Raw genomic sequence first — 21648 nt, 5'->3', positions numbered from 1 at the left:
TCTCTCTGCAGATCTATTACCATATAGCAATTAAAGGTGCATCAGAAAACGAATGTAAGTAAAGCCACTTTGAATGTTATGGATTTGATCAAAACCAGTGAACAGACCAGTTTTGGAAACCGGACCGAGTCAATGTTTTTTTTTTTTTGAAAACCGCTAAAATGGCGTCGTTTTTATTTTCTGGAAGAGGATAAAACAAAACCCCGAAATCCGTTATTACCCGAACCCAAAACCAGATCCGGCCCAGCCCAGGTCCCCAGCCAGAAACGGCGCCCCCTCCCCATCCCCAAGACCCCAACTCACTCTCCAGTCTCCATCTCCCGCTCCGCTCTCACCTCCCTACCTCACTCACCGGTCACCGCCAAACACAACGGCAGCCAACGGAGGTCAGTCCCTGCGCCTCGCCGTCACCGTAGGCTCCTCTGCTGGTGCGTCCTCCGTGACTGTGCTCTGCTCGTTGAGTTTACAGGTGGAAGTGAGAGGTTACTGCTGGTTATTGCGTAAACCCAAAACCCGCCACACTTCTCATCTCTATCTCTTCTCTGTTAGCGTTCATCATCTGCTTCTCTCAGCCGCTGCTTCTTCTCTTGCCACCGCTCTGCTGTTCTTCGTTGCCAGGTGCAATGCTTTTTCTATTCTCCGCTGCAAATCTTCTCTCTCTCTCTCTTTTTTTGTTTCTTTTTATTTTTATTATTTTAAAATTTGATAGTTAGCTTTCTAACTTTTGTGTCTAGTACCCTTACTTCCAGGTAAATTTTAGTATTTAATTCCATTATAGCTTTTTAGTTTTTATTGATGTCAAATGTGTTGCTGCTGCTTAAGTTTGAGTTTGCTGCTCAAATTTTGTTACTTTATCAGAATGATGTTAGGTGAATTTCATGTTGCTCAGTTTGGAAATGAAAGCTTAACTTAGATTGGTGCCGATGAGTTTTTGCAAATCAAGGAAAAAGGCTCACATATGAATTGAATTCATTTCCATGTGCCGATGAGTTTTGAATGGATGGCAATTTCTTAGTATACTTCTCCGGCGAAGAAATGAAATACGGAAGAATTGCATAAACGAAATGAAAAGTAGTATTATCTTTTAATTTCCATTTGTTGTGATTGATTATCGGTTTACTAATAGGATTTAATTTTATGTAAAGTGTTAAAACTTGTATATAGATATCACAATATATATTGTTACATCAGTATTAGTTTTCATACCCACTACATGAATGCTCATCTTTGTGAGTGAATTATTTTGATTGCATGAACTTTTTACATTGTCTGTGCATTAGATATCACATTATATATTGTCTGTGCATTAGAATCAACCTCATATATTTTTTTAAATGTCTATTAATGAATTGCTAATTGATTGAATTCTAACTTGGTGATATAGAAGCGTGGTTGTTTGGACCACAAGAAGTAGTGTGTTAAATCCTGGGCCAACATGGCTACCCAGACAATGTCTGAAACTGCCCAGAAAATTGTCACTCCTGAAACCCTCCGCTATGCAGCCAAACAATCTGAACGTTGCCTTGTTGTCCCTCTTCGTCTTCGCCGTGCCATTAAGAAATACCTTCGAGGTACTTTCTTTTCTCTATGCATACCTTCTTCCACTTTATTATATGTAACACAATATTTTATGAATTCATGTGTGTTGTTGCAATTTTTCATGGCGAGCTTATGATTATAGAGCAGGAGGATCCACATATGAAGAGGAAAGTGTTGAGATTATCTCAATCTTTCAATACTATCAAGAATGTCAACCTGCAGCTGGCCACCACTACATCAAAGGAGATAGTTGAAGACCCTTTAAAGTCTTTCGAACAATCAAAGCGTTGGAAGATCAAGAGTTCTTATGGCGACATCGGTCTGTCATACAGGGATGATGAGACGGTTGCATATGTCGCTTCTCGCATGCCTGCTGTTTATTCAGCTTGTTACAGAGTACTTAAGGAGGTAAGTGGATAAGTTTATCCAAAAACGAGAATTTTAGTCATATGTTTTATGTTAGTCCTTTCCTATACTATCATAATAGAGATAAAGAGTTGAAATATGATATAATGAGGAAAATGGGACGAAATTGTATGTCTGCTTGAAAAGATGAAACAAGAAACTCTAGGATTGTACTTAAATGTATTTATTTTCCGGCTGGGCTTTATTAAGTTTCACACTCAATTAAAAATGATCCGCAGGACAAGAAATTATAAGGGTTACTGAGTAATACTGATACATGGGTGCTCTTAAGAGAAGCAATTATGCAACCAAGAACTAACTGAAATAAAAAAGGATGAAATGGATATGAAGTGATTTGCATAAAACAAGATTTATAGTTGTATATTTTTGGACTAAATTTAATCAAACTCAGAAGCTGGATTATATTGAATACAACAACAACAGAGTCTTGCCCCACTAGGTGGGGTCGGCTACATGGATTAAATGACGCCATTGAGCTCTATTATGTACCGTTTGCATGTAGATTTCGTTTGACCACCTCATGGATGGTCTTCTTAAGTCTTCCTCTACCTTTCACCCTTTGTCCATCTTCCATTTCATCCACCCTCCTGACTGGGTGCTCTGTCGGTCTTTTTCTCACATGTCCAAACCACCTGAGACGCGATTCTACATCTTTTCCACAATAGGTACTACTCCAACTCTCTCTCTTATATCTTCGTTCCTTATTCTATCCAATCGCGTATGGCTACTCATCCATCTCAACATCTTCATCTCTGCCACACTTAATTTATGTTCGTGCTCTCCTTTGGCTGCCCAACACTCTGTACCATAAAACATAGTCGGTCTGATAACAGTGCGATAGAATTTACCTTTTAAGTTTTAAAGACACTTTTTTGTCACATATAAAACCAGATGCACTCAGCCATTTTGATCAACATGCTTGGATCCTATGATTTACATCCTGTTCAATCTCTTCATTATCTTGTAGGATGCATCCAACATACTTAAAACTTTTAACTTTTCGTAGCATGTTTTTTCCAATCTTCACCTCCGTATTAGGGTTTTTCCTTCGGCGGCAGAACTTACATTCTATATATTCTATCTTGCTATGGCTTATGCACAGACCATATACTTTTAGAGCTTCTCTTCAAATCTAACTTCTTATTTAGGTCTTCTTTGACTCTCCCATAAGGACGATATCATCGGTAAAAAACATGCACCATGTCACAGGCTCTTAGATATGCTTTGTGAGTACTTATGTGGGATTGGAATCTGTTAATCTCTAGTATCTGGGATTTGAAACTGTTAATCTCTCTCTTACACTTATGTGGGATTCGAGCATCCTTAAGGTCCATATGTTTTACTTCTTTTATTTATGTTCACTATAATAACCTAATATAACTAACTTTTGAATAAAATGTTGCTGGATTTGAAATTAATCTCAAATTGCTAAATGTTTTTTTAGGTTCGTAGAAGGCTTCCTGGTTTCTCCCCAGCCAAGGTATTAGATTTTGGTGCTGGGACAGGTTCAGCTTTCTGGTAAAAGATTCTTGAACTTTGCTTTGGTGAATGGTTAACTTTGATATCATAAGTTTTAGTTATTTTGGACTAATTTATTATTCACTTTTAAATCTGATGCAGGGCACTGCAAGAAGTCTGGCCAAAATCTATGCAAAAAGTTAATCTAATAGAACCATCGCAGTCAATGCAGCGTGCAGGTCGAAGTCTTATACAAGGTAATTTATGATCCGTTTTATCAAAATATGATAGGTTTCTTGAGGTTTTTAATTATTGTAAGGGATGATACAGAAATATAAGTTTTAGGAAAAGGCTAGAGGGGAAACAAACCAACATTGTGTGTAAATTTGCGGCAAGAGAAGATGGTGCGCTAAAATGCATATTATGATTGTGTTGATGTCATTCTTGAGCAATTCAGAATAATATTTGCTATGCATAGGGTTTATTAATCAATAATAACTGTCACATTCTACTGCAAATATAACCATCAGAATGGGGGATGCCATCATATGTTTTATGGACAAGGGTGTTCCTTGTGCTAGGCTTGCCTAGAAAAGCATAAGTTTAAAAATAGAAAGATTATATATGCTTCCTTTAAAGTTTGGAATCATTAAAAGAAAAGTACATGCTTTATTTAAGTTGTTGAGCAAAGTTACTGAAAATAGTGAAGGATTTGCAAACATTTTATAAAGACTTTAAATTTTTTCCGGTCTTTTCATATACCTATGATACACTATCAGTAATCAACAGGATTTGGGTTGGAATTTTTGGTGATCTTGGTCATGTATCCCAAAGGATCTATGGGATGTATCATCAATGCCATGTTTTGGAAGTTAAAACAAAATAGATCAAGCAGCACCGGCATAAAATTTGAACTACCTCAGATTAACAGAGTACCTACAGAACTTTCCAAAATTTGAATATGTAACCTTCTCTGTCTCAGGTGGATCAGAGATAAATAACATACTCATGATTGTCTGCATGAGACTGATATCTGGAATCAATTTTTAGTTCATGGATATAGCCCTATTTACTTAAATCTTTTGGATGTTTTGTATGTTATACAGTTGGGATTGTTGATTTGATTCCTTCTCTTGCATTATTGACAAAAGCCAAAGGTGATTAAATCACATAAATCAGTTTTTTTTTGTTAGAGGTGTTTGGTGACCTAACAGTTTGAAGAGAAGCAAACTTGGATTTGAAGATGGTCGCCACAAACTTAACACTCTAAGATTATTGATTGGCTGCATATGATAGAAAGAACTGTCAGAGGCTATACTTAATTATTACCTATCATATCATTCCAATTTAAGCAATTGGATAGAGTAGTAATAGTCTTGCTAAGAATGAGTGTTTTCTCATGTTGAGGTGAAAGTATGTTGCCAGGAGAAAAACAGCAAGCCGTTGGTTTACCCGTTATAAGAGAAAATAGTGTCAGCTAAAGGCCTTGAAGGCACAAGGAGATTTTAAAGTGCGAGATATATCTGATTGATTTCACTCAGTGTGGTTATTCATTTCTACATTAAAATACTTCTCTTTCAAGTGACGATGCTTACAACGATCTGAATAATCAACTGTATCCTAAGACTTTTTCCCTTATAAAATGTTGTGGAGTTTACATGAATTATGAAGTGGATTTTCTTGTGGGATTGAATATATTGAATTCTTTCATTTCTGATATTTCTTAGGAAATTCCAGAGAAAATTATTTGATAGTTGATAAAGTGTGGTTTTTGTTCTGCTATAGGTCTCAAGAATTTGCCACTTATTCATAGTTATGATAGCATTCAAGCACTTTCCAAAAGTATTGGGAAATCAGAGAGAGGGCATGACCTTGTGATTGCTGTAAGTTTATTCCTTTGGATTATTTACCTATATTAGCATCAAGTTATTTGTTCTTTAGTTTATGCAAACTATATCTGATTCTGAAATCAGTATGAAATTTTTGTTCTTAAGTAATAATATCAAATATTGATTATTGTTTTGGCATATATGCTAAAGTAATAATAACAATGTTCATATACAAAAGAATTGCATGAGTGCTATATAAAATAAATCTCTAGCAGCATCATCTTCAACAAAACGAGTAATTAATTTAAAAATTAGATAAACAATCTATACTTCATGAATATTCAAAAAATGCTATGTGCACACAAAAATCAGCCACTATGTATTTGTATATAAATACATACATTATTTTACTCATTTTCTAGGTGTATTTTGTATTTTAACATATTTTATATGGGTGGATGATTTTTTATGTTCACTTAGCATGGTTGTTCTTTTACTGCTGGTACAATATATTTAAAATTAGAGAAAACCAATGCTTAACTATATATAAAGTTTTATTTCTGCATATTGTTTTTCATATATCAAAATCTATTTTTCAGGTCTGATAGATTTGCAGATATATTTCTTTTTCACTACTCATCTGTCCTATTACATTGAAATATATATATATACACAATTTTTTTCATTGTTTGATAGTTGATATAGAGTTTTAATAAGTTGCACATCTAGTTTAATTACTCCAATTTTTAAATTTTGGTTGAAACAAATTAAGTATTTAAGCTGGTTATTTCTGTTTGTTGGGTTTTCATTGTTTTGTTGTAGAACTCTTTGTGGCTTCTCTGTCATGCTGCAAGGCGCATAATTTTGTTTGGCATTTCTCATAAGCATTAGCTGTGAAAACTGTAAATTATCTTTCTCGTTTCTTAAATGAATGCTTATTTCTTTCAATCTGTTTCATGATTGAAGTCCTATGTGCTTGGAGAGATCCCATCACTACAAGATCGAATTACCATAGTTCGCCAGCTTTGGGATCTAACACGGGATGTTCTGGTATGATTCTAAGCATATAGTTTCTTGTACTATGAGAGATAGGATTTCTGGAACTTATTTAGAATGTTACCATAGGAGCTTTAGGAGCAAAGTAACTGGGAAAAGAAAAGGAGCTTTAGGAGCAAAGAAAAATGTTTATAAATCATAGAAAATAATTTCTATTGGAAGAAGTTAACGAAAGCAGTTGTAAATTTCATAAAGTTATATTTTTGTTTATTCTTTTCCTTTGAATATTACTTTACAAAGTAACGATTTTATGTGATTTCGAACTTGATAAATTTATCTTTCTGTTTGATCTATTTCTATCATTTATTTCTATTTATTTTGCAGGTTTTGATTGAACCTGGAACACCTCATGGATCCAATATTATTGCTCAAATGAGATCTCACATATTATGGATGGAAGAAAGAGTATATTTACTGTATTTATATTGTTCTGTTAGGAAAATCTTGAACAATGATAAACAATCTCTGAATGGTCTTTTGCTGAATTTGTAGAGACACCGTAAATCGAGTCTTAAAAATGAAGAAGCTTGTAAAGATTTGATGACTCAGAAAGCTGGGGCTTTTGTGGTTGCTCCTGTAAGTATTTTAGGGCTTTATTGATTTTTTTTTATAATTTATTCTTTCAAGATTTCATAAAAAAGTTAAAAATAGATAATACAATAAAATTGTGTTTCCTATTGTTTCTTATTTTATATATTTCCTTTACAAAATCAACAACAAATGGAATTGAAACCAAACCAGCCCATTTTCACTCTGCATTTTTCCTATTATGCAGTCTAATTTTGTGTTCCATTCTATCTTTTTCATTTAGTAAATTCCCTTTGTGCAGTGTCCTCATGATGGGACTTGTCCGCTGGTAAAATCTGGAAAATATTGTCATTTTGTTCAGCGGATGGAAAGGACGTCCTCACAGCGTGCTTACAAGGTTTCTACTAAATCCATAGTTTGCTTAATGCATTGGGGAGATTCATGTGGTCCTCAATTTCTGTTTTCCTCTTCTGTTGATATCAAAGTGATTAACATTTCTTTCTTGTCTATAATCTATATTGTATCACTTTGCAGCGTTCAAAGGGTGAGCCTTTACGCGGCTTTGAAGATGAAAAATTTTCCTTTGTTGCTTTCAGACGAGGACAAAGACCAAGGCAAGTTTTTGTTTTCCTTGTTTGAACCTAAGAATTAGCTACAGTAAGAGAGTAATTTTAATAATTGTCAATGTTGACTATATTTTTCATAATATCTAACCTAATATGGACATGTCATCACTTAATGAATTGAACTATGCTTACAATTATATGCAATGTTAACTTATTAAATTCTTAAAGGTGTAAATCTGTTGACAGCTTTATAACTAAATTCTAAGTAGAAATGGTGAGAACTCTTTTCATGACTTTAAAACAAGCCTATGGTCATGTTTTGTGGCATATATGCTTTCATGATATGAACTTCTGAAAACTTTTCACTCTTGCATTGGACTAGGGAACCTTGGCCCCTCGATGATATAAAACTCGAGACTCTCAAGGAGCAGCATGATAAAAGAAATCCAGAGGACCTTGAGATTGATTATGGTACTTGTTTACGCTTGTGCGTATTTGTTTCCTGTTGAAATACTTTTTGAACAAAATATATGGTCTGAACTCTGAAATTTTTTTCCCCTCACTGTTTTAGAGGATTGGTTGAAAATGCAAGAAGCTGATGATACCCCTCATGAAGTAGTGAATGCGATAACTTATGATTCTGATGCTGCGGAAACTGACAAGGATGATGGTGATGAAGACGAAGAGTTCAAGGAAGCAGAGGAAGAAACAGATAGCGCTGATCTTGGAGGCGGTTGGGGAAGAATTATATTTATGCCTGTGAGGAGGGGTAGACAAGTGACAATGAATGTGTGTAGATCCACCAACAGGAATGCCTCAGAGGGTTCTTATGATCGCATTGTTGTTACAAAGAGCAAGAATCCTACATTACATCATCAAGCCAAAAGATCTATTTGGGGTGACCTATGGCCATTTTGAAGCAAGCATTATGTGGGCTGTGTTCAATTCTCTCTGTTTCATTTCTTGGAGTTTTGGCCTTTCAATTGGAATATAGATTAAATTACAGCATTTTACAAAGCAAAAGATTCAAATCAACCTTCTTCCTTGTAATAAACCAGTTAATGCATGTTAACAATTTTGATACTTGTAAAAGAGAAATGCTGGCTGTATTCATGGGTCAATATTTAGGCTCATACATTATCTACTATTGAGTTAAGCTCACATAACTCTCGGTGACCAAAAAAATAAAAAAGCTCACATAACTCTCCTTTAGCATGAGTGGTATATTTCTTAATTGTTATATATATGGTTCAAAGCTATGATTTTTTTTTTCCAATAGTTACCAAATATAATGACTTTATTCAAGGAGTAGTTGTTGAGTTGATTATAAAACGGAAGTTAATGAATCAACTACTTAGTCAGTTGTTTATGAATAATAAAGCTGATTTGGCAGCAATTCAATGAGCTATTTGTGATGTAGAAATACACTTACATAATTTATCTCACCATTTAAATTATATTTAGTACAATTTGGTTCCCCTTTTTTGGGGTGTATTTTTTTTTTTTTTTTTTATCAGTCAAATTGTCTAACCGGAAAAGAAAAAATGCTTTTAATATAAGCAATGGAAAAGTTTATGGGTGCTATTGTGCTAGCGTAGAGTAGCAGTAGGGTTTTGTGAGAGTTCAAACTATGTGAATTTAATGAAAATGCAAGATAAACAATTATTTTTATAATCAAATCCAATCAAGTACCTTAAAACATGTTTTCCATTTGTCTTATTTACGCGCTCAACGTCTTTTTCCTTCTCTTTTCCTACTTCTTTTACGTATTAGGGTTTAGGATTTAGGTCTAAACCTAGGATTAAAAACATGCTTGTATCATATATGCCTCATTGCCTCTTTACAATAGTCACATCCGATAAGCTTAAGTGTTACAAAGTTTTAGGGTATTGAGATTCTTTATAGCTGCTTTAGATGTTTGATTGTTGAGTAACCCTTATGTTTTTGATGTTTGAACTTTGAAGCAATATACCAAGCCAAAAACTGGAATTGTTGTTTTGATTATATTCTTTAAAACAAATAATTGAATCCTTGAAATGCAACTCTTGTGCATTAGAGCTCCACGCAATAGGGCATATTGGATGCGTATTAAATGGCCTCCACAAGAGGCAAAGGAAATAGAAAATGAACCTTCAATAATGAGTCAACGCCAAGATAATTAAGTAAAGTACTTGTTTTGTATTTGACTTTGGATTATCGTCTTGTATGTGTGCTTATAATAATTTCTATTATTTGGAAAATATATGAACAAGTAGATGAGGTGGTTGTGAAATGCTAAAACGATCAATCAAGGTGAGATAAATTTTGTTTTCAACACCGTGTGTTAATTTTTAAAATGTATGGATAATTTGAAGCAGATTAGTTCTTATGGGTAAACTATTTTATTCACTCATACTATGTTCAACATTGACATAAACTAGGTGAGCATTTCATTATTCAAACGTTCTCCAAAATTTTTAAATTGTTGTAACCAACAAAATTATAAGTTTTATTATTAGTTATTAGTGTGTTAGTGTGTACCAGTTTTGCCTTTGAATTTGTGATGATACAATAATTAGTTGTTTATGAAGAATAGTAACATGCTGTTATTGATTTAGCAAAGCTAAGATGGCAGTGCAATTTAAGTGTTTATTATGTTTATGTTTCGTTAAGAATTAGGTCGCACTAGCTACCAAATTATAATTTGTAAATCATATCACATCAAAATCAATGTGGTTACAGTCTAACTCAGGTCATCGTCTTTCAAAGAAGGGTATATCATAATTGATTTGATTTTAAGGGGTTTTTATTTAATGAAAGCAAAGAAAATTCTATTTAAGCAAGATAAATAGTAATTAAAGTAACGAAAATATTTGGTGATAAAAAAAATTAGCCAAACCTTATTTAGTAATTATTAGTTGTCGTACTAATTAATGAATTTTAAATAAGACAAATCCTAATAACAATTCATGAATACTAAATAAAGTAAGTTTTTTTGTTTTCCTAGCAGTACTGTTAAAAGTAAAACAAGAGTAATTAAAGTATTTATTTTGAGAAGACACATATAAGTTATTTTGGTTTACAAATCATACAAGTTGGGCTAAACCCAACAAAAAGGACGCTCACCCATACGAGCGTGTTAACACACGCGCTACTCAACGTTTTTCATAGCGCGGTTCGCATTCCTTCTCCTCCTTGTAAACGACCCTCAATTTTAAAAATATAAATATAAATAAGTTACTATTTATTTTATAAATTGGAGTTTCTTATTTTTAAAAATTATTTTTTTATTAAAAATAATTAAATTAATTTATAATTATTTGAATTGAATTAAATTCATATTCTTATATATTTTTGTTATAATAAAATATTTTACATAATTAAAACTATAATTTTAGTAATTTATAAATAATGAAAATTATATATATATATATATATATATATATATATATAAAATAGTTTAAGTAATTGATATTTTTAATTTAAAAAAATAATAGAGTTTAGTTAATAATATTATATCAACTTCGATATCCGCCGATATGAATAAATATCGGTACTTTTTAGTGAACTTAACTTTGCTAATGCTTTATCGTATATTTTTTGTCATTATATTATTAATGTCATTTATATTAGTAACTCATATATATTATTGTTTGTATTTTAATATATCCAACTTTCATAATTATCCGTTTAAGATATTTATAATTTGAATCGCTGAATTAACAACTTAAGAACGCGACACGTGGCTTTTTAGTGACACCCAACCCTCCCTAACATACATTATCATCATTAACAATTAAGCTTCTTCATTTTCAACGAAGCCATGAGAGGAAAAAAGAGAAAGACCGAGAGAGATTTTCATGGAAACATAAATTTTTGGCGTTCGATTTCTTGCGATCCGTTACTCCAATAAAAAATCTAATCCAGTAAAAGTGTTTGTATGTTCTTCCTCTACACGTTGACCCAACTTTTGATTAGTGGAAGTTGACGGTGACATAGTTTCTCTTCCCCTTGAGTTTGGCTAATTAGAGTTTTAGGACGCACAGACGATTTCTGATATTTTCTTCTCCAGTAGCTCGATCAAAAAAACTTCTTTGGAGATCCCGTTAGTTTAATTTCGTATAGAGGTAGGGTTTGGTAACTTTATAATCATTAAATGTGAATTTGATAAGTGAATGTTGATTTGGTAGATTATTGTTTGAGTTTGAATGAGTTAATTTGGTTGAATTATTATTATTGATTATGATTTGTTGGTTCGGCTATATATGAATGACCAGTTAGCGTGTTTTGGTAAATTTTGGGCTGGAATATCGTTGAAAATAAAGTATAAATTTGGTGAGATTTGATGGTCGATGGATTAAATTAAAAGTGACAAAGAATCGGTAATCGAGAAACTCGAGAACGGATTAAAATAAAAGTAATATTTTGAAAGGAAAGGGTTAAGGATTTCGGTTTTGATATAAGAGAAAGATTAATAATTAAATTGTATTTTTTACGGGGTAAAAATAGGTATTTTATAAAAGATCAGGGTTGTTTTTATAAATATGAAAATAAGTGGGATTCAAATATAATTTTATAAAATATAGAAGTTAAAAATAGAATATTAAAAATTTCGTGATTTAGAAAGTAATTAATAAAAGTTTAAAAATAAGGTTTTATAAACTAAGTTTTAAAAGAAGATTATAAATATTATTTTAGATACTTCTTTAAAATTATTTATTTATATTAAAATAAATTATTATTATAATTAGTATTTATCAAAGATATTATTTTGTAAGAATATTGTAATGTGTAATATTAATGAGTAAGCAAGCAAGCAAAGTAATCCTAAAAACTTTAGAGAATACAGACTTAATTAAAGAACTTTATAATTCTTTTTCATAAGGCACTTAGGGAAAGGCGAGGGAACAATGTGAGGATGATTTATATTATGAATGATAAGAAAGAAAGAAGAAGAAAGAAAAGAAAAGAAAAGAAAAATATTAAAGAAAACCTCTGACACAAAAGAGCAGAGAGAAAAGATTAAAAGATTCTAAAGAACCTCTGCACAGGAGAGCAGAGAGTAAGAATAAAAGAAACGAAAGAAAGAATGAACTAAGATGATTATGTACCTGCTGAAAACGAGCAGAGATATGGTGGTGAGTCCACCGAGATTTGCTTCCAGAGATACATCGGCCAATTCAGGGGATGGTCGCACCTGTAAGACAGAGGTTGCTTGCAGAGATTATCACTACATACATTGGCTAGAGAGAGCCTCACATGTAAGACAAAGGTTGCTTATAGAGGTTATGATTGTATACATCGGCTCAAGAGAGTCGCACCTGTAAGACAGAGGTTGCTTACAGAGGTTATGACACTGGAAACCAAACTCAGACAAAGGTTGCTGAGTTGCATCGGGAGCGGGTCGAAACCGACAGATGAGCTCATTACCTGCACTAGGGATAGACATGCATCATACTTGTTTGCGAATATTTGTTTGTGAGCGTGTTTTCTATGATTGTGTATGCTTGTGATTGGGTTTTGTGTTCTATAATTGTTGAATTGGCTCGTACTTTGTGGACTGTTGTTGCTGACCAAGTATATATAAAATGAACTTAACTTCTAACCCCGACCCTACTAAGAACTCCCCAGTTCTTACCCCCTATTTTCACCCCTTTCAACTACAGGTGCAAAGGCTTAGTGCGGAACTACAAGAGCATAGAAGATTCTGTGTACAAGTTGAGTTCTTAGATTTTATTTTCCCCTCGTCATTTATTGTTTTTATTTTTTAGAGGGGTAGGAATTGTATTTGAGACTCTTTGAAATAAGTCTATGTATATAAATCTATGTGAATATATATAATTTTGTGATTAAGCGGTTTAAAACAAAGTCTCCTTTCGTTTTCTTAATAAGAGTTTCCGTTCGTATTCACGAAGGCTCAATATTAAATAAACATAGTATGTAATTAAAGGAATAGAGGTAAGTAGCGCTCAACCTTTTAGTACGATCATGAGGTTCTAAAAGTTAGGGTGTTACACTCCTCCTCCTCTTCTTCCTTCTTCTTCTCCTTCTTCTTTGCTTTTCTCCTCTTTTTTCTTCGCCTGTTTCATCTTTATCGTCGTTTTTTTATTACTGTTATTGTTGCTGTATTTTTTCCTCCTCTTTCTATTGATTTTGTAACATTATATATTTTTTTCTTCTTTGTTTGATTTTTTCTCCCAAGAAGAATTATGAAAATATGAAATAAGAAGATGAAGAAGAAGAAGCAGCAACAGAAGATAAGGTGGAGAACGAGGAAGAGTTTTGAATTATGCAGAAATTATCAGCACACATACACCGAAAATTCTTAAACAATACATCTAAATATGTTCGTGTTACACCGAAATATCTTCGTGTTACACCCAAATTTGCTGCAAATATAGAAAAGTTTTTTCTCTAATGCTGCATTTATTTTGTTCTTCTTTTTTTCCTTATTTGTTTCTTTCTTTTAGTTGAACGAATGTAAGTTCATCCTCTTCCAAGTAATTTTGTACCATTATGTGTTTCTTCTTCTTCTTTGTTTGATTTTTTTTGTTTTTTTTCTTATTAAAAGAGTAAAACAAGAAGAAATTTGAGAAAATAAAACAAGAAAAAAAAAGATGAATAAGAAAAAAAGAAGAAGATGATGATGATGATGATGATGATGATGAAAAAGAAGAAGAAAAAGCAGTAGAAGATGAGGAGGAGGGAGAAAAAGAGTTTTGAATTATTCAAAACTTATCAGCACACATACACCAAAAATTCTTAAGGAATACACCCAAATATCTTCGTTTTACACCCAAATACAGAAAAATATTTTCTTTAATGCAGAACTTTTACATTACATTCAATTCAAACCATCAACGACGAACAATAATTTTCATAAACAAAAACATTATTCACCTACAGAATCATAAACTACTAACAAAAACATTAACCAGAATCGAACCACACCTCGGCCACTTGATTGGATTCAAAATAATCAATTTCGTTCTGATTCGACTGACAATTTGAACTTGAATTATTCATTATCTTCAACAACAAGATAACTGATGATGGAGGAGAAGGAGGAAAAGAAAGGAAGAGAAGAAATTCTAATGAAAAAAGAAGGAAGAATAAAAGGAGGAGGTGATGTTGGTGAGAGAGTAAAACAAAAAGAAACATGAGAAGGTAAAACAAAAAGAAAAAGATGAATAAGAAAAAAAAAAGAAAAAGATGGTGATGATGATGAAAAAAGAAGAAGCAGCAGAAGATGAGGAGGAGGAGGAAGAGAAAAAATTTTGAATTATGTAGAACTTATCAACACACATACATCGAAAATTCTTAAACAATACACTCAAATATCTTCGTGTTACACCCAAATTTGCTGCAAATACAGAAAAGTATTTCTTCTAATGTTGTATTTTTCTTTTTCTTTTTTTTCTTTCTTTCTTTCTTTCTTTTAGTTGAATGAATGTAAGTTCATCCTCTTCCAAGTAATTTTGTACCATTATGTGTTTCTTCTTCTTCTTTGTTTGATTCTTTTTGTTTTTATTCTTGTTAAAAGAGTAAAATAAGAAGAAATTTGAGAAGATAAAATAAGAAAAAAAAGATCACTACACCACGAATGTTGAACGGAGGCAGAAAATTAGGGGCATTTCAATTTGCCACCGCAATTTGGGTCTGCGGAAGAAGGAACCCTTCGTGTGCCGCAACATCAGCGGCGATTGCTGAGTGAAACGCCGCTAGGTGAGGATCTACTCATAACTCAATTCTTCCTTTACCCCTTTTTATCTTATAAATTTTAATTGATTCCTCCCCAAATTCGCACACATGAGGTTTGAAAAAGCAAATTTTGTTTGCCTATAAAAACATGTACGGGGCAAATGAAAGATACACACAAGCAATAAAATAATATTCTCTCTCTTATACTTTTCTTTCTCTTTCTCAATTATATACTTTATTATAATATTATTAAATATATTAATTATATCTACTACATTGATATAGTAATTCTAGTAAATATTACTACTTGAGTTATCTAATTATATTTTCATATTTTATATTTGTTACTTCTTTCTTATTTATTTAGTTATTTTACAACACGTTATCAGCACGAGACTCTGATCAAATTTTTAGGAAGACTCAGGTAACAAATTTTCATTATGTCGAAACTCTTTCATCTTGAATTTAATGCTCTTGATATATCTGGAAACAATTATTTATCATAGATATTAGATGCTGAAATCTATCTTGATTCAATGGATCTTGGAGATACCATTAAAGCTGAAAATAATACATCCAAAAGGATAAAGCCAAAGTCATGATTTTTCTTCGTCGTCATCTTGACAAAGGATTGAAAAATGAGTATCTTACATTAAAAGATCTTGCAGATCTTTGGAAATACCTTGAAGAAAGGTACAATCATCAAAAATGGTGATACTTCCTCAAGCCATTTATGAATGGACGCACTTGCGTCTACAGGATTTTAAATCCATAAATGAATATAATTCTGTAATGTTTCGAATCACCTCACGAATGAAATTATGTGGGAAAAAGATAACTGATCATGATATGTTGGAGAAAACTTTTTCAACCTTCCATGCCTCGAATGTGCTCCTGCAGCAACAGTATCGAGAAAAAGGATTTAAAAAATATTCTGAGTTAATTTCTTGCCTTCTTGTTGCTGAACGCAACAATGAGTTGCTTTTGAAAAACCACGAAGCGCGTCCAGCTAGCGCCGCCCCATTTCCTGAAGTAAATGCGGCAAATTACCCCAAAAGAGGTAAATGGAAAGGTTTTAATAACAAGAAAAATTATGGAAGGAAAATGAATTATATTCAAAAGAGAGGATCTCACCAGAAGTGGAATAAAGAAAGAAATATTGGGAAAAATTAAATCAACAGAGGATAAGTGTTTCCGTTGTGGTGGAAAAGGCCATTGGTCACGTACCTGTCGTACCCCAAGGCACCTAGTTGATCTTTACCAAGCATCTTTGAAAAAAGATGACAAAGGAAAGGAAACAAATTTTGTTTCAAATGATGCTGAAAATTTCACTACTCATTATGATGTATCTGATTTCTTTGAGGACCCTGAAGGAAATATTGGTCATTTGATCAACGATGGAATAGTTTAATATGTGGGGTTGTTAAGTATCTATATAAATAAATAATGTAAAGAACTTATTGTTAAGTTTTTATTTTCTATGTATTTAAGTTTCAAATATGATGTATATAAATAATGAAATATTAATGTTTATGTTTTGAAATCATTAAATGTGTCAAGATTTAAAATAAAATTTTAGTATATGACATTATTTTCTTAGAAAAATAATTCCGATCAAGTATTCAATTTAACTGTGCATACTACTTATTTTATTATTATTATTATTTGTCTTTGAAGAGAATGGCAAGGATATGTAATGAAGATGTATGCCTTGCGGATAGTGCAAGTTCGCACACTATTCTCAAAAGTGATATATATTTTACCCATCTTGTGCCAAAAGAAGAATATGTTAATACTATTATTGGCTCAAGCAATGTGATTGAAGTCTCCGGAAGAGCTATAATTTTGTTTCCCATAGGAACAAAATTCATAATAAATAATGCACTATTATCTACCAAGTCTCTAAGAAACTTGTTGAGCTTTAAAGATATTCGCCGAAATGGATATCATGTTGAGATAATGAATGAGGAAAATCATGAGTATTTATGTATCACAACTCATGATTCAAATAAGAAAGTTATATTTGAAAAATTACCCTCACTTCATCTGGGTTATATTACACCAAGATTAGTGCAATTGAATCACATGCCATTGTAAACCAAAAGTTTACTAGCCCAAATGAATTCATAACTTGGCACGACCAATTGGGTCATCCGGGAACAACCATGATGCGAAGAATTATTGAAAACTCCCATGGACATTCACTAAAGAACCAGAAGATTCTTAAATCTAGTGAATTTTGTTGTGCTGCATGTTCTCAAGGGAAGTTAATTTTAAGGCCATCACCAGTAAAGATTGGATTTGAGTCCCCTAAATTCCTAGAAAGGATCTAAGGTGATATATGTGGACCTATCCATCCACTATGTGGATCTTTTAGATATTTTATGGTCCTGATAGATGCATTTTCGAGATGGTCACATGTGTGCTTATTGTCTTTTCGCAACCTGACGTTTGCGAGATTACTAGCTCAAATTATTCGATTAAAAGCATAATTTCTAGAAAATCCAATCAAAGCAATTCGTCTTGATACTGCTGTTGAATTTACTTCCCAAGCTTTTGATGCTTATTGTATGGCTAATGGAATAAGTGTTGAACATCCAGTAGCTTATGTTCACACACAAAATGGGTTGGCAGAATCACTTATTAAACGCCTCCAATTGATTGCTAGACCCTTACTTATGAGAACAAATCTCCCAACCTCGGTTTGTGGGCATGCTATTTTACATGCCGCAACACTTATTCGTTTGAGGCCAACGAGTTACTATCAGTTCTCTCCTATGCAATTAGCTTTTAGCCAGCAGCCAAATGTTTCCCATTTAAGAATATTCAGGTGTGCGATATATATTTCCATTGCACCACCTAATCGCACCAAAATGGGACCCCAAAGAAAATTGGGGATATATGTTGGATATGATTCTCCCTCTATAGTGAGGTATCTTGAGATACGAACCGGAGATGTATTTAAATCCCGGTTTGCGGATTGTCATTTTGATGAATCAAAATTTCCAACATTAGGGGGAGAGAATAAGCTTCCTGAAAAGGAACTTAATTGGAATGCATCATCCTTGATGCATTTAGATCCTCGATCAGGGTAATGTGAACTAGAAGTTCAAAAGATTATAAATTTGCAACGAATAGCAAATGAGTTGCCTGATGCATTTTTGATACAAAGAGGATAACCAAATCTTATATACCAGCAGAAAATGCCCCAATTCGAATTGATGTCCCAGTTGGACAAATTGCCACCGAAGTAAATACACGCCAGAAGCGTGGCAGGCCTGTCAGTTCCAAAGACAAAATCCTCGAAAGAGAAAAGAGGTAAATACTATTCCTGTTGAAAAAGACATAGTAGAGACACCTGCAGTTGTCCAAAATTCTGATATAGTTTTAACGCCAGAAGACGTTCAGGTACCTGAAAATTGTGAAAATGACGAGATCTCGATAAATTATATCTTTGCAGAAGAAAAATGGGACCGAAATAAGACAATTGTCAATGAAATATTTGCATATAATGGCATTAAATATCATGCATGAAAGTAAGGATCTTGAGCCAAGATCAGTTGAAGAATGTCGACAAAGAAATAATTGGCCAAAATGGGAAGAAGTCATGAAGGCTGAATTAGACTCACTTGCAAAATGTGAAGTCTTTGGACCTGTAGTCCGTACACCAGAAGATGTAAAACCTATTGGATACCGATGGGTATTTGTGAGAAAACGAAATGAGAAAAATGAAGTTGTGCACTACAAAGCTCGACTTGTGGCACAAGGTTTTTCACAAAGGTCCGGTATAAATTATGAAGAAACGTATTCCCCTGTAATGGATGCGATAACATTGCGTTATTTGGTCAGTTTATCTGCATATCATAAACTGCATATGCGTTTAATAGATGTGGTAACAGCCTACTTATACGACTCATTAGATCGTGATATCTATATAAAAGTTCCTAAATGACTAAAGATATCTAAACCATCCAATGAATATTCACAAGGGTTATACTCAGTCAAATTGCAAAGATCTTTATATGGTCTAAAGCAATCTGAACGAATGTGGTATAATCGTCTTACTGAGTATCTGGCCAAAAACGGATTCAAGAATGATGATATCTGCCCCTTTGTTTTCATAAAGAAAACTGCATCTGGATTCATTATAATTGCTGTGTACGTTGATGATTTAAATATCATTGGAACTCCTGAAGAGATTCCAATAATTATAAAAACTCTAAAAGAAGAGTTTGAAATGAAAGATCTTGGAAGGACTAAATTTTGTCTCGGCTTGCAGATCGAACATATAAAAAATGGAATCTTTATTCATCAAACGACATACACAGAAAAGATCTTGAAAAGATTTTATATGGATAAGTCACATCCCTTGAGTACCCCAATGATCATAAGATATTTGGATGTGGAGAAGGATCAATTCCGTCCTAAAGAAGAGAATGAAGATATCCTTGGTCCTGAAGTACCATATCTTAGTGCCATTAGAGCGCTAATGTATCTTGCTAATAATACACGACCCGATATATCATTTGCTGTGAATTTACTCGCAAGATATAGTTCCTCTCCAACCAGAAGACATTGGAGTAGAATCAAACAAATCTTTCGATATCTTCATGGAACAGTTGATTTGGGATTGTTTTATCCCTATGGATCCAAGTCACAATTAGTTGGCTATGCAGATGCTGGATACTTGTCTGATCCACATAAAGGGAGATCTCAAACAGGATATCTGTTCACATATGGTGGTACAACTATATCATGGAGGTCCACAAAATAGACGATAGCTGCAACCTCCTCTAATCATGCTGAAATACTCGCGATACATGAAGCTAGTCGCGAGTGTTTTTGGCTCAGGAGTTTGATCCAATGTATTCTGTCATCATGTGGACTGATTGATCATAAGATAGCTCCAACTGTCCTATTTGAAGATAATGCAGCATGCATTGCTCAACTTAAAGGTGGATACATCAAAGGTGATAGTACAAAGCATATTTCTCCCAAATTCTTCTTCACTTATGATCTTCAAAATCAAGAGACAATTGATATCCAACAGATCCGCTCAAGTGACAATCTGGCAGATTTATTTACAAAGTCACTCTCAAAATCCTCATTTAAAAGATTGGTACATGAGATTGAGATACGCCGATTTCGAGACATTAAATGATGTCGACAAGAGGGAGAGATTGTACTCTTTTTTTCTTGGTTAGGTTTTTTTCCCATTGAGTTTTTCTTAACAAGGTCTTTAATGAGGCAGTTCCCATCACAATGGATTTTGTACTCTTTTTCCTTCACTAAGGTTTTTTTCCAGTGGGTTTTAGTAAGGTTTTAACGAGGGATAATTCTAAATGAACATCCAAGGGGGAGTGTTATGACGAGGATGCTATGGATAAGAATGGATGTCCATTAATGGGCAATTCAATTTTTCTATGTTGAAAGGAACAAATCTTTATGTTGAAGGAAATTAATGAGGTTTGAAAAAGCAAATTTTGTTTGCCTATAAAAACATGTACGGGTCAAATGAAAGATACACACAAAAGCAATAAAACAATATTCTCTCTTTTATACTCTTCTCTCTTTCATATTATTCTCTCTCTTATATACTTTATTATAATATTATTAAATATATTAATTATATCTACTATTAATATAGTAATTCTAGTAAATATTACTACTTGAGTTATCTAATTATATTTTCATATTTTATATTTGTTACTTCTTCCTTATTTATTTAGTTATTTTACAACATGTAAAATCTTATTAGAAGTAATTAAAGTTGTCAAATGATGCTTAAATTTGATAGAGTACAATAATGCTAACATAAGAATGAGTGAATAGTATAAAATATAGGAAAAGTCTAGGGGCCAGCAACTTTGTTAAATTCTGACCATCATGTAACCAGCAAAGAAAAGTGAGCCTTTGGATGAAATCTCACACCATTAAAACTATCGTTGATGGCTATTTGATGGTTACAAATTACAAAAGTTACTGGTCCACTAGTATTTCTCTAAAATATATATTAAAAATAAATTAAATAATATATATTTATACATTTATATCTGATAATAAATTTTGACGTATAGACATTAGTTTTTATATAATAATGTGATTTTATTTGGTAAGATGTTAATGTGATTTGTTGATTCAATTGACTTTTAAAGTTTTTTATTTATGGTAGTATATCAAGGCCTATTTAAAAATAAAAAATAAGGCGTATTTAATTTGCTTTTATAATTAGGACACCATTCATAAAAAGATGGTAAAAATATATTTTTTTAAAGTTGTTTATTTGGTCATATTTAAAAAATATTGATTAATAATCAAAATATAAATTATGAATAAAAATAAAGATTTTAAAAAATAAATAATTATATTAATTATTCTAAATAATATTAATACAAACGATACTAAATTTTTTAAAAATCTTAATTTCACAATAAATTTTATTTAAAGAATTCAAAAATAAATAAAAATTATTTAACTAAAAATAAAATAATTAATAATAAAAATTAGTAAATTAAAATATAAATCTTAAACAAAAAAAATTATTAAAAGAATTACAAAAATTGTAA

General features: G+C 32.4%; 1 protein-coding gene across 1 annotated transcript; it reads left to right on the top strand.

Annotated features, from left to right (window-relative positions):
- Positions 1–222: 222 nt before the first annotated feature.
- LOC112771321 (rsm22-cox11 tandem protein 2, mitochondrial) lies at positions 223–8617 on the top strand. The gene is made up of 13 exons (XM_025816029.3): positions 223–618; positions 1385–1571; positions 1682–1947; positions 3410–3483; positions 3586–3680; positions 5209–5306; positions 6219–6302; positions 6633–6713; positions 6801–6884; positions 7138–7233; positions 7371–7450; positions 7785–7873; positions 7974–8617. The coding sequence occupies exons 2-13, from the start codon at positions 1436–1438 to the stop codon at positions 8318–8320; spliced, it is 1530 nt and encodes a 509-aa protein (XP_025671814.1). The 5' UTR covers positions 223–618; positions 1385–1435; the 3' UTR covers positions 8321–8617.
- Positions 8618–21648: the final 13031 nt, after the last annotated feature.

This window comes from Arachis hypogaea, chromosome 18, assembly GCF_003086295.3.
Source record: "Arachis hypogaea cultivar Tifrunner chromosome 18, arahy.Tifrunner.gnm2.J5K5, whole genome shotgun sequence".
Classification (NCBI taxonomy): Eukaryota; Viridiplantae; Streptophyta; class Magnoliopsida; order Fabales; family Fabaceae; genus Arachis; species Arachis hypogaea.
This window is presented reverse-complemented; position numbering and strand designations above follow the sequence as displayed.